Genomic DNA, 13,437 nt, shown 5'->3' with positions numbered 1-13,437 from the left:
AGAAAAGCTCTTGTTCGGTTCGCGTCTAAACCCACGTTGGACCGACTCCGGTCTAACCGTCAGCCATGCTGCTTGTACAGGTGTACCGGTAAACGTTCTAAGAGTAGAAATATATGAAAGTGATTAGGAGGAAGGTAGACGCTTCAGCCCTCGTATCCTCCACCGCCCCCCTCCGGCCCGTCCACAGCGGCGAGGGGCCGGACCGGGCAGGGCTCCGCCGTCCGCCAGAGCCCAGGCCCAGTCCCCGGCCACTCGTTAGTATCCGCGAGATACTCGCATTTCTAGTTGCCCCATAGCCCGGTTGCCCGGTTCCCAGTACCGCCCCGACCGGCGCTGTCGCTAGTCGTGTTCGCGCCGCTCCTCTCCGCGATTTCGCGCTTTTCCGCGACGCGTGCGAAATCGTAACCCTCACGCAAAACTACATCGAATTTCCCGACGTCTTCCGAACGGAGTGACTCATTTTCCGAGTGCTGTGTTAAATGTTCTTCAAACCGTTTCGTATCTTTCCCGGCTCTATGATTTCTATCTAGTTCTGATCGTCACGTTGGAATCGTAGGTCGCGCGTTGTGGATATTAAATATTAAATCGAGAAAATAGTTTTACTTTATATATTTTTTTAAAACCAGTAGGTGCCGTTACCGTATTATACGTATTTTCGATGACCAAAGATAATTTATGAACTTTAACGTGAAACCGTTTGTGTAAAATGTAAACATTGACACGAGTACAATGCATGAGCGATTGATATGTGCATATTAATACATGTGAACTGATTTCGTTTTCTATTAGTTCAAAGGTGACTTGCGGTCGAACGAAACATCCTTCGCTATCGGAGCTCTTTAAAATCGTGAATGTTTCTATTCGGGAAAGACGTTTAGTGTCTGACAGAATCTGACGAGAACGACACGTGAATAATTCGCTTCGAGCCGTTCGCCCGCTGGTATCTTCAGCCGAGCTGGTGAAGAATTTCTCCCTCGCGTATTGGCTGTATGGAGGCAGCTCAGGGTCCGAGGTTCGGATCCCTCCGTGTGTGATGCTGGCCAAGAAGCGCACTAGATGGAAGGCAACGCGGTAATACATAGATATGGGGATTATTACCAAGACCCTCGGGGTTTTGTTCAGCCTGTGAGTATTATTGTATTTTCCTGACTAACGTTAAGATACCGAACTGACAATTTCTCCGAACGGTTAACCGTTTATTATTATTAGTTCGTGTCCTATAAACCAGTTCGGTTAAACACTATTCTATGAAGTAATCTCGTTGTATCTAACTATATCAAAGCTTATTTCGTACTTCCTGTGTTTTAAGTATTTCTCAATTAGTTCAATATTCAATTATAAAATAACTATCCATTTCAATCAAACAATGTATTTTGTTTTGGATTTCGTAATATTTAATTTGAAATATTTTGATAAGGTAACTATGTATTAACTTTTTTTTAAAACATTAAAACGTTTTTTCTGTTCTTTTAACAAATAAATTTAGCGTTATAATTTTAACCGATTGCGACTATTAAAAATTAAAATCCACTCTTTGGATCTTGTAAATAAAATCCATTACCAGTAATATTACAAACGTATTGCTTTTTGATATTAAGTATTTGTTTTCTTTTATTTAGGAAACATACAGTACAATTATATTGTTTTATAGAATACAAAATTTGACTTTATTCTAATGGACCAGTGAAGTTTCCAAATTGTATTACATGCTAAGGTTATCAATCAATTTATTTCGGGTACAATAATATTATAAGGGGAAAAAACATAACTGAAAGTATATTTAAAAATAATAATAACAACAACAACAAATTATCTCGCCGTTTCCCTGTAGGGGTAGGCAGAGAGAGTAAAATGCCGTATCACTATCTGCGTGCAGACCTCACTTCATCTACATCAAACATCTTCTTTTGCTCACACGCTGATTTTTCCGACTTTTGACATGTCCATTTTAAATTATTTGTTGGATTTGATCACGCCATGTCTTTCTCTATCTTCCTCGTTTTTAGCATCCGTCAACATTCGCATCCTAAATATTGTATGCTGTTCTTTCACCGCCCATTCTCTCTACAGGGCGCAGCACTTCTTGATATTGTCGATAGTGTTTGTCTCAGCCTCCACATAATGCACATATCTCGATATTGTACGCTTTATTTATCTTTTTGCAAAGATGATATATGATTTTAACATGTTTTTTAAAAAATATTCATACATCGTGGGTTGACTGGCAAAAAACTCTCAAATCCCTGTTTTGAGAATTCAAGCATTTAAGTTTTGTTCTAATTTTACTCTTTTATATCTTATTTAAATATAGTAAGATGTTAACTGCTCATTTAAGAACATGTTTTTAATTTTTGCATTTCTTAATTTTGTATTAAGGAAATATTAAGTTTTTTAAAGCTTTTAGCCTGAATAAAATACCCGGTATACGACCTATATATATACCTTAAGTTTATTTTTAAAACTACAGATATATGAAATTTAACAAGACTTAATGTATTTTGCCAGTTTGTAGAGCGTTAAAAACTTTACAAAACTGCATCATTAAGTCAAACCCGCATATTTTCGAGTTGACATTTTTTGCCAATATACCCACGATAAAATAATTTTAAAAAGTCTGCCTAACGTACTTACTAAAAAAAAGTAGAGTACAGTAGTAGCTCCCTATTGATTTTCATTGCGTTAATTGTATGCCATTTTTCTTTACCTGTCAAGTCAAGCCAAGTCCTTCCTACATATCTAACCTCACCATTACTTCCCCCTACGACGACTGACTCATGCGTTTTCTCTGCAATTGCAACAGTTTCAAGTCCATCCGTCACTTTAACTTACACTTGGCAAGCGCAACAGTGAGCAATTAGCTGTCGGTCGTCGTTGTTAGACCCGTCCATGCGTAAACTTTGCATTCGTAAGTGGGTTCGATTGTAATATCATGTAATTATTCAGAAAACAATGCCTACTTTGTGTGACCCTTTGCCCTCTTCTAGGTTACGGGCATAATATCGCTATCATAATCAATGGCTACTTATTTCCAATGGTATTTTAGTTACAATTTAACAATACGAATTGGATAATTTCACAAATATAATAGCAAGAGACACGGATGTGCTTAAATGAACTTCACTGCCATTGATGTATATAAACCAAAATGTTAACGGCATGAATTATTACTCCGATTTTTGCCTATTAAATCGATCGCTTAATTCAATAAAGGGCATCTTTAAACAACGCGCTTAGAGATAATTTGAATTTTGAATGGCCATCTAAAATCTAATATTGTTTTATTACTAAGCAGTGGTGTAGTCCTGAATAAAAAAGTACCGGAGCGCACCGCCACCATTATGGTGAAGGGGGAGAGGGGGAGGGGGGACACGTGTTTAGAATTTTGCCAGTTATCGGCAATAAATACGTTTGTTGTTTTTTCGAATTCTTTGATGAGACTTAAGTAGAAATATTTTTGAAACGTAATAATTGTTCCTGACCAGAGCCGGAGCGCCGCTCCGCTCAGATAAAAAGTGCCGGAGCGCCGCTCCGGTGCGTTCCGGCCTGACTACACCACTGTTACTAAGGTCTTGAGAAAGTCGATGTGACTTTACGCAGTGGCTTCATTTTTTATTACTTCTTCTGGATTTTCAAAAAATTGGCCATATTGTGCACATATTTGTTTAACCTCTCGGCTTCAAACATAGAAAATACAATCGTGTAATATATGGTGGACGTCCTGTGAGATGAGTCCATCGCAAGGGCAGCAATCATAATCTGTTTTTTTTTTAAATATATTTAAAGTATCCAATATCTCGGCATTCTTTAAATTTTAAAAAAAAATCGTTATTTTGCCTGTATCACTCGATAAATATCTTTTGTTCTATGTATTATATGATTGAAAAGAAAAAAAAAGGAACAGACCCATAAAAAAATAACTGTTGTACAGTGTATAATATATATTATATATTATTATTATTATAGATAACTTATATAGCGCCATTTTCGTAATAAAATACCTCAAGGGCGCTTAACATAGTGATTCTATTGTTAAATTAATTTAATTGAAGCTTTTAAATTTGTAATTTAATTAAAACAATTTATTTTGTTGTCACATGCCGTAGCATCCGTAGATTTATTCAAATGATTTAGAGAACAAGTGGGTTTTAAGTTTTTTTACTTTTTGTTTTGTTTTTATACTAGGAAATAAAGCTTCGTATGCAAGCAAAGTAACAAATAACCGAACAAAGGAAAAAAAACTAATATTGTTCATTTGTGGCTAATTTTAATGTATTTTACTAACTGATATCCATGTAAATGTGACATATGTGATTAAGTTACACAGGATTTGATTCGACATTCCTATGTGTCGATTTTTATTGATAAAACATCCGCTTTATTAGTAGGAAATTAAGGAATGTTTTGGACCCGGGCAGTATCACGAATTGATTATGTAAAATCGATAGCATTTTGTAATTATCTTAAGAGTGAATCAGATTGAGATGAAAGTTTTACGCTTTTCTTACTAATAAACTTACGATCGCAATTTGTATTTCGCTACTAAATATTTAAATCGGCCACTCAATTGGGGGGCTAGGTGGTTCATCAAACGCCGGCATTCAATTGAATGTCTAACATACGCTTAGCTAAAATGTTTAAAGCAACGTTTAACGAACGTCGGCGTCGTTTAGCCTCTTTCAATTCAATAAAACAATAATTATTTTATTTTTAAATCTATTTTGTTGTGCAAAGTTAGGTTAAGGTAGGATAAATTAATTTATTAAGTTAAGTAATTTTTTATTTATTTATTTATAATTAAACTAAACTTTTTATTTTTTTTTTATTTTTTTTTTTATACGCCTCCACTCGTTTGCGAGTGAACTTAATCTATCCTAACCTAAGCGGGCGGCTTTTGGTTCGACTCTTTTGGGCTTGCTTTTAACCTGCCAACACGTTGAACGTTTAGCTTAATTCGTTCAACGAAAGGCCTAGCCATTCAATTGAGTGGCTGATTGAACTATTTAGCGACGACAGATACATTCCACGCAGTACTGTGTAAAAAATTATACAAAAAAGAACAGTAGTGGATAGGTTTCCCGGTATATAAATCACTTCAGAATTTCAAAAAAATATTGTTTAATATTTATTGCACTTTATTTTTCTTAAAAATATGACATGGCTACAAAATACTTGGAAAAATCTTAACAAAGATTATTAACTATTGTTGTAAGACAATAGGCGTATTAGTTAACGCTTTTATTTGATACATCACTTTCATAGCTTGAGATATCTAGAGTCGATGTAATATTTGCGATTTTAACACAAAAGTTCTTTTTTTTTTTTTTTTAATTGTGCCATGTTATTTGTAAACGTATAAAAAGATTTTCTGATGTACGCACAATTATTTTGCTTTCTAAAGTTATCGATATTTCTTAAACTAAAATGGACCATAAATAAATAAATATCTCTCTCTCTTCAATCCGCGCCTCATGCCTGAGGATGGTGAATACGCCCGACTCCAGGCATGGCTCTACTGTGGACTGTTTCCCTCTACCTGGAACGGTATTGTGCTGTTCTGTAGGCATTTGTCACTGATAGTTCTGATAATTCAGTGACTTAGCCGCTCCATTTTGTCGGTTGACGTCCGCGCGACCTTGTCCCTTCGACACTTCCCGGGAGGATAGTTTTCTCCAAACCATCAGAGTTCCCCTGGAAATATGCCCAAAGAACTCCGGGACTCTTTTCTCGCACACGGATGTATGCCGAGAGTATAGATATATTTGTCCGTCTGGCTGTTCACGAAATCCGCGGCATTCGCAAATATCTATAATGGATTCATTATTTTAATACTCTATCGCCGCAATCAAACTTCCTGATTTGGTTTTATTTTTCTTTTGTTGACAAGCAAACGTTTTCGCCTGAGCCATTCTTGAAGATGTCTGCTCAGGTGAAAGCTCGATGGTCAATAACTGAAAAAATGAGTTTGATTGATCCCTCATATCAAAATGATTGCTTTCTTTATTTCTTTAATTGCTCACGAGTAAGTGCATACTTTAATAATGTGTATCAAGTTTATATCTGTATTGTAATTTACCTATGTTATCCTATACTTATTTATTATCTACTAGCTTCAACCCTTGGCTTCGCTCACGTGGTACATGGGAGAAATTATTTAGGTTATTATAAGAGTTTTCGTTTATCAATAAGAATTTGTTGCAACAGAGAGGGAAAACATTTTTGAGAAGGGAATATGGAAGTCTAGGCATTTACAAGGCTTATGACCTGTCATTGGCTGGTTTATGTGGCCGCTTTACACTATCACAATTCTGCCTATGTTTGAACCTCCACATTTCTTCAACTCTTCCACCTGTTGACTTTTGTGAAAAGCTGAAACATGTTACACAGTGTTTCAGAATGTAGTCGCCCATATGGACAAAAAGCATTCTATGATTATCAACTACGAAGTTTTCTAAATTTTACAGCGATACAACGGGCCGTATGTATTCATGCCGTGAATGGCAAGCGCAAACCGAAACTGTACGTTACACGTTTGTTTTAAAACTAAAAACCTAACCACGCTTTTGTTCCATGCAATATTATAACGTATATATTCAAAACAATTTAAAATATAATTAATGTACAGGAACTTTTAAAGATTTATTTTGTGCGAGTGATACAGTTTTAAATAGTGTATTTGTCGCACAAATATCCATAATTAAAATATTACTTAGAGTCCCGATACAGACATCTACTGAAAAAATATTCCACAAATCAACAACTTATGAGACCAAAACAATTATACGCTAAAACAATACTCACTTACAGACTCAAAAACTACTCTTACTCAAATGAAAGACATAACCCCTACAATACATCACATACAAATAACATAATCACTAGATCCTCAACACAAAGACAACTTAAACAAATACAAACTAATACCACTTTCGGACAAAGGGATTTTGAGTATTATTCAATTTTAATCTATAACCTACTTCCACTATCTATTAAAACAATAAGAAACGAGAAATTGTTTTAAAAGGCTATAAAAAACGGATAGTGTAGCTAGGTAGAAGTAAAATGGATTGTCTCATTCGCCCAAACCAATATTGAATCAACTGCTCCACAAGTGTACAGCTTATGTTAGTTTTTTGTTATTTTCATTGTGCGTTTTGTAATATAAATAATAAAGATGTCCATATATACCTAGTTTTTAAAACTGTGAATATTTTGTTAATTATCTCTGTTATTAAGTAAGTCTTCTTCGTTTATTCTCAAATGTAAAAACATTTCAAAAAAGTATATTGTTAAGTGTCCTCGGCACGGGTAACCCCAGTGAGGTCACATTATTTTTCTTCTTAATTCTAGTTTGTAAGAGTAAAATACGAAATAATAAAATAAATAAAATAGAGCTTAAGGGCTTCCTTTACTTTTCTTTTTTGTATTTTTCTTTTTTCATTACAACACGCCAGAAGGCCCGGTCACAGTGGTAAATGACATAACAGATTTCTCATTATTTTTTTGTGTTTTCACCGGAAATTGAACCCAGAACCTTCCGTGCGTGAGCCAAAGTGTCTTAGCCACTACACCACGGAGGCCGCCTAGTTTTCTGTGTAAAATACCTGAATATGTCTAAGGTTTCTAGAAGGTAGGTTTGGAAGTAGTTCACGCGTGTCGAAGAATTAATTTAGTATTTTCAACAAGGATATGTATCAAACATAAAACGTATATTTTAAACACATTTTTTTAAATTAGCAACTGCAGCATCATCATCCTTTTCCGCACCTTATGGTGAATAGGACACTGGATTGGTACACCAACCGCATCGTCTCTTGATCATTTCTGTAACATGAATGTAAGATGATCAGTCTTAGGCTTTAGGTGCCAGTCCAAGGAATTTGAAATATTTTAGTTTAAAAACACCTTTTTCGTATTATAATATTTAATTTCAACCATGCCGGGAATCGAACCCGAGACATCTTGCATGGTAGGCAAACGCCCTGACCATTCCAACTGCAGCAGTGACATAATGAAAGAGAATGGGTATTTATATGCTTTTTCCTATAGAATTGCCTTGACTTACTAAAATTACATGTTGAGTAATTGATACATTTCTCATAAATTGAATATTTTTATAACTTATAGTCGATTAAGTAGACCAATCAATAAATGGTTGTTTTTATTCACAATTCTTACTGGAATTCCGTGGCAATAAGATAAACAAGTATTATAGTACTTATCATCATCGTCATCCTTTACAAATAGGGTACTCCAGTGGTTTAGGTTTAGGGTACTGCATTAATTACAGCGTGTTACTATACTTAAGTTTTCCAACTTAAAAATGAAGTTATCAGTATCACCTGTTTATCCGGAGTCAGTCCAGACTCCAGAGACAAAATTTATTCTCTTAATTTAACTCTTAAAACCCACAGCCTTATTACAGATTATTACTTATTACAGCTTATTACAGGCAAAATTACGTGCGTAGCGGTGTTAGGTCAAATTAGACCCAGTTTAAAATGTCATCTTTTAGGCATTTTTATGGGTTTTATCATATTATTATTTCATCGCTTTATGCTTTGAATGGTGAAAATACGTGTGGTAAGGTTTTGTGTAATGATTTAGTTGAGGAAAATGTGGGTAGTGTAAAAAATATTTTTCATATAATCGACCATTTATAATGGGTCTAATCGGACCCATCTCCGGTAGGTATAAGTTAATCAAAGAAGTTGAGCGTTTTTTTAAACATTTTTATAAATAAATACATTTTATAGTTTTTTATTTAATGTACATATTACAGCAGAAATTGAGAACTTTTTAGAGAAGTAAATATAGAGGCCTATGCACAGGACTTATGTCCTGTATTGGCTGGGTTGAGTGCCCCACTTTACGCACTGAGTAACATTCACTATTTTGGGTTCTTTCAAAGGTTTCAGCTCTTTAACTTCCCGAAAATCAAATTGGGAAGAATTGAATTAAGACATATGGATGTTATAAGATAGGTAAAATGATGAATGGGTGTTACACAGCAGTGGCGAGCCGTGATTTATTTGATGGGCAATCTACGAAAAATGTTCATTAATTTGTATCTACACATAAGTACATAATTTGTAAGTAATTTAATTATAAATGTCATTTTTTTCTGTGGTTCTGTGAAAATCAACTCAAACAATAATATTTTTGATTAACCACTCGATACACGTAGCTTTATTCTACACTATTTTAATACAATACTTGTAGAAAGGTTTATTAACAAATACCACAGTGACATTCAGCAATAACTGTCAACACTGAGCACTGTCTGTATCCCTTTTAAAATAAATAATGCCACAAACGGCCACTGCGAACGCCACATGTCCTATGTGATACATATGTCAACGGTATCTTATTAATGAAAAATAGCCCTTCGGAAATAATGTTCAAAATACTAGTTTTCAAATAGAGAATCTTCAAATAATATTTGTAATCTTCGAGCTTGTTTTAGTACTAAAAAACCTGACCGAGTTAAAGATGTAAAATATATTTATTTTTTATTTTCTTTTATTTAGGAAACATACAGTACAGTTACAAAGTTTAATATTTTACACAATTAGACTTAATTCTAATCGACCTGTGAAGTTTCCATATTATAAAGCAATTATATTGTACATTTTTGTATGGAGGAATAAGCTGAGGTAATCGGCTAGTTTCATCGTTCACTGAGAACAGGCTAGGCGCCGGGCGCACTTTATATAAATATATTTTTGTAAAAATATATAAACGTTAGTGGTGATTTATAATAAATAACGGTTATTTTGTTTATTTTCCAATAAACACGGTTACTATAAAACATTATTAAGAATCGCGTTATGGTCCTGTGGCTAGTGTATCGGACTCATTGACCAAAGGTCCGTGGTTCGAATCCCACTCTACCCCAACTTGATTCCCATTTTCTAATAGTGAGTTATTTACAACTTGTTAAAAATGGCCCTCAAAATTAAATATTTGGGTAAATCGTATGAACGCAAATATTTTTTTTTTTTTTAAATAAAAAAAGTAAAATATAATGGTAAGCTGTGCGTAACCGCTTATTTTGACAATTCGTCACTGTTACACAGTGTGTAAAATGGCCACTAAAACCACGCTAAGACAAATCATGAGCCCTGTAAATGCCTAGACTTCAATTTTTCTTTCCTAAAGTGGTTTCTATCTGTGCTGTAATGTGTTATTCTTATTTATTAATTCACCGTAGGGTGTGAATTTCAGTCTTTGTTTACAAACATTTGGACAAACTCGAAATATTGTAAATGTTGTCATAAAAAACACCTTTCATTAATGAAAATTCGACGAATTAGAATCTCTATTACCCTTGCGCTCTGCAACTGCAAGACGCGTTGAGATGTTCAATGTACTTATATAGCGCCTTTGAGGTAATTTTAATGAAAATACTACCGTACCAATTATCCAAAATAAGAATAATAATAAATGAAGGTGACGCGTTATTAATTTGTTCGTTCGATTTTCTGGTCCTTTCGAGCCGGCTCTGCTTGTGGCTCGCGTCCCGGTGGTAAGTTATGGGCAATATTAAGTTCCATTGAGATAAAACACAGCTGACATGTGTTTAGAGTCATCTCCGCTTGTCTCCTGCGTTTGTCATCCATTCACATCCTCGGATGACAAGTGACTTATTTTTAAATCCTCTTAATAACGTGACCAGATGTCCTTCTATTATTACAAAGGACCAAATATCTCGGAATATGTCATCCGCCCGCTTTTAATACTCCTTTTTTCAACTCTTTCAAACCTCGACATTATGTAACCGCTGTTTTTTATCCCTACCCCGTGGGTTAATTTAAGGAATTATGTTAATTTTGAACTCCGATGTATTTAGATTTTTATTGCTCGCGTTGAATTATTCATTCGTTAACATTTTTTTATCATATCAATCCAATGGTTAGTTTTATGATTTTAAAACAATGCTTGTTTGATATTTATAGCGATACTGGTTTAAGATACCTTTTATATCGTATATTTTAAATCACACTTTATCGTAAATGTCAACCTTATCTGGAATTTTTTTATTGATTACATATTTTTTCTCCTAATTTCTTATATTATGACACTTTTATTTCAACGTGTAATTATATTAATTTATAGCTCGGTATGCCTTCGTGGATTTAAAAACAAAATAGCATTATGGACTTTTTCGTGAATGTGAATTGTAAGGAAAATACAGTACACATATTTTTACTTATAAAGCTCTCCTTTATTTAAGATAAGATTATAAATATGTGGTACGAAGACCTTAATGAAAAAAAAAAATAGATGTATGTATTTAAAAAATATATATTTGTAGCACTTACTTTGTACTACTTCTATCATGCCATTTCCCCGTAAGGGTAGGCAGAAAGGATGGACTGCCACTCATGTCTATTCTGGCATACATTCCTTGCTTCTTCGACATTCGCACATCTCGTCATACATGCCTCTCAGTTCTGCCTGCTTTTGACATTACCAGACTTGAGATATTAGTTTATCTGATCATGCCTCGTCTTCATCGGTCGTCCTCATCCCAAGTTACCGTTCATTCTCGCCATATATCGATTTTAACAATTTTTGACATCTATTCGTTCTACAAGGCCAAACCATCTCAGAGACCCTTTATCAATTGTACCTGTCAGATTTGCACTTTCGCCTGATTTCATCCTTTGTAACCCTGTCATAAATTTATTAACACCGATTCGTCAGCGAACCCCACACATTCGTCTAATAGATCGCATTTTAGTTCACTCTGCTTTCATCTTTCCTCTGCCAATTCCATGTTTCACTTCTACACATAAGCGTTGGGACTAAAACTCCATTGTACACTGCCCGTCTAGCTTCGATTGACATATTTTTATTAGCAATCACTGTGCTTAGTGCGCCGTTCAATTCGTTGCCCGCATTCACACCCCTTTCAACATATTTTTCTACTCTTTCATCTTTTGAAAACATGCTTCCCGGATACGCAAATTCTTCTATAAAACTTGTTGAAGACATTCGTTGTTTACATTTATTATGCAATCAGTAACCTCACTTCCCGTTTCAAATACCATAACTTTTGACTTTCAAATACCATCACCGGTTTCGGAGCAATACGTTCTCCTTTATGCGAAATAAATTCTTACTTATTCCTCGATAAAGGAGCACGTGTTACTCCAAAACCCGTCGGTAATTAAATATTTAAAAGGTGGTTAAAAACAAAGTGAATTAGCTTTGTGTTAACCTGTGTTTGTGAGCACCTTAAAATGGTTAAAAACTTTTTATCCATTTTAAGGTGGTTAAACATTAGAATGGTAAAAAAGTTTACCATTTTAAGGTTTACTTAAATGGTAAACTTTTTATTATTTTTATTTATCATTTTCTGTATTTTTAAATATGTGAATTAAATAACATGAATATTCTGTGTTGCAATTTTTTTTATTGAAGAGTTTTTAAATCTGTTATCGTGTATCTTATCGGTTAATTAACATTTTATATAAAAAAAGATTAACGTAATCTTCACCATCATAATTTCTTCATTTGAGTTTTTAAAGATATCGCAAACAAATTCGACATCAAATATAAATAATATATTTTTCAAAGATTAAAATCCTTAACGTAACTTTTATACCTTTTAAAAATATAATTACAAATTAAAATACTATTAAAGTATATCATTCGTGTCATTAAGATGAAAATATAGTAATTATAAAAAATCTCGGCACAAAAAATCCAATTATTGTTGAAATACGGGTTTTTAAAATTCTAATTCAGTACCCACATACACCGACTCGCACTGCGGGGTGTGTAGCGGGTACCCGAGCTCGATAAATATATTTGTTATAATTAATGTACGCCATGACGTCATATCACATTTATATTTATGTACGTGTGTATGGGTGTATTTAACCCAGAACCGCACAAATTCTGTCCGTTTATCTGTCAACTTAAATCTTATCTTAATGCACCCTAACCTCGAACCTCGCCCGGCGCGGCGCGGGCGAGCCCCCCATATCAGTACTCGAGCTTTTGTTTTTACTGTGATTGTTTTTGATACCGGCTAAGTTGGTGTTTTTTAGTTTTGTTTAATCGGTTTATTCCTCGCCACACGCCCCTAGAGGCTAGAGGGGCGAGGCGCGCCCTATGCGGGGTTAGCGGTTAGCTGACATGACGCGGCCCGTCAGACTTGGCCCGGTGTGTTTTCGAAAGCAAACAAAAAAGAACAAACACTACTGTAACGTATAATAAATTGATTGTCTCACTGTCATAATCGATTTTACAATGCCCATTAAACTATCCGAGTAAGAGATTATTATTCATAACTCTTCATTTTTTAATGAATTCAAACATGTTATGTTTCGAATGGGTTCTTCAGTCTTCCTATTACATACACAAACATATGATTTAATCTTCAACGAGGAACTTCAGCCCGAGAAATTGGATACAAAAAATGTTTCC

The 13,437-nt window shown here is 34.5% G+C and overlaps 1 protein-coding gene across 1 annotated transcript in view; it reads left to right on the top strand.

Annotated features, from left to right (window-relative positions):
- Nucleotides 1-314: 314 nt before the first annotated feature.
- Hecw (Hecw ubiquitin protein ligase) overlaps nucleotides 315-13,437 on the top strand; it is a 59,800-nt gene continuing 46,677 nt past the window's right edge. Inside the window, exon 1 of the mRNA XM_088239577.1 lies at nucleotides 315-1,125. Coding sequence (XP_088095703.1) covers nucleotides 1,085-1,125 — 41 coding nt within the window. The 5' untranslated portion in view covers nucleotides 315-1,084. The remainder of the gene's footprint in view (nucleotides 1,126-13,437) is intronic.

This window comes from Micrasema longulum, unplaced genomic scaffold, assembly GCF_059751315.1.
Source record: "Micrasema longulum isolate JH-2025_06_02 unplaced genomic scaffold, ASM5975131v1 h1tg002187l, whole genome shotgun sequence".
In the NCBI taxonomy this organism is placed as follows: Eukaryota; Metazoa; Arthropoda; class Insecta; order Trichoptera; family Brachycentridae; genus Micrasema; species Micrasema longulum.
This window is presented reverse-complemented; position numbering and strand designations above follow the sequence as displayed.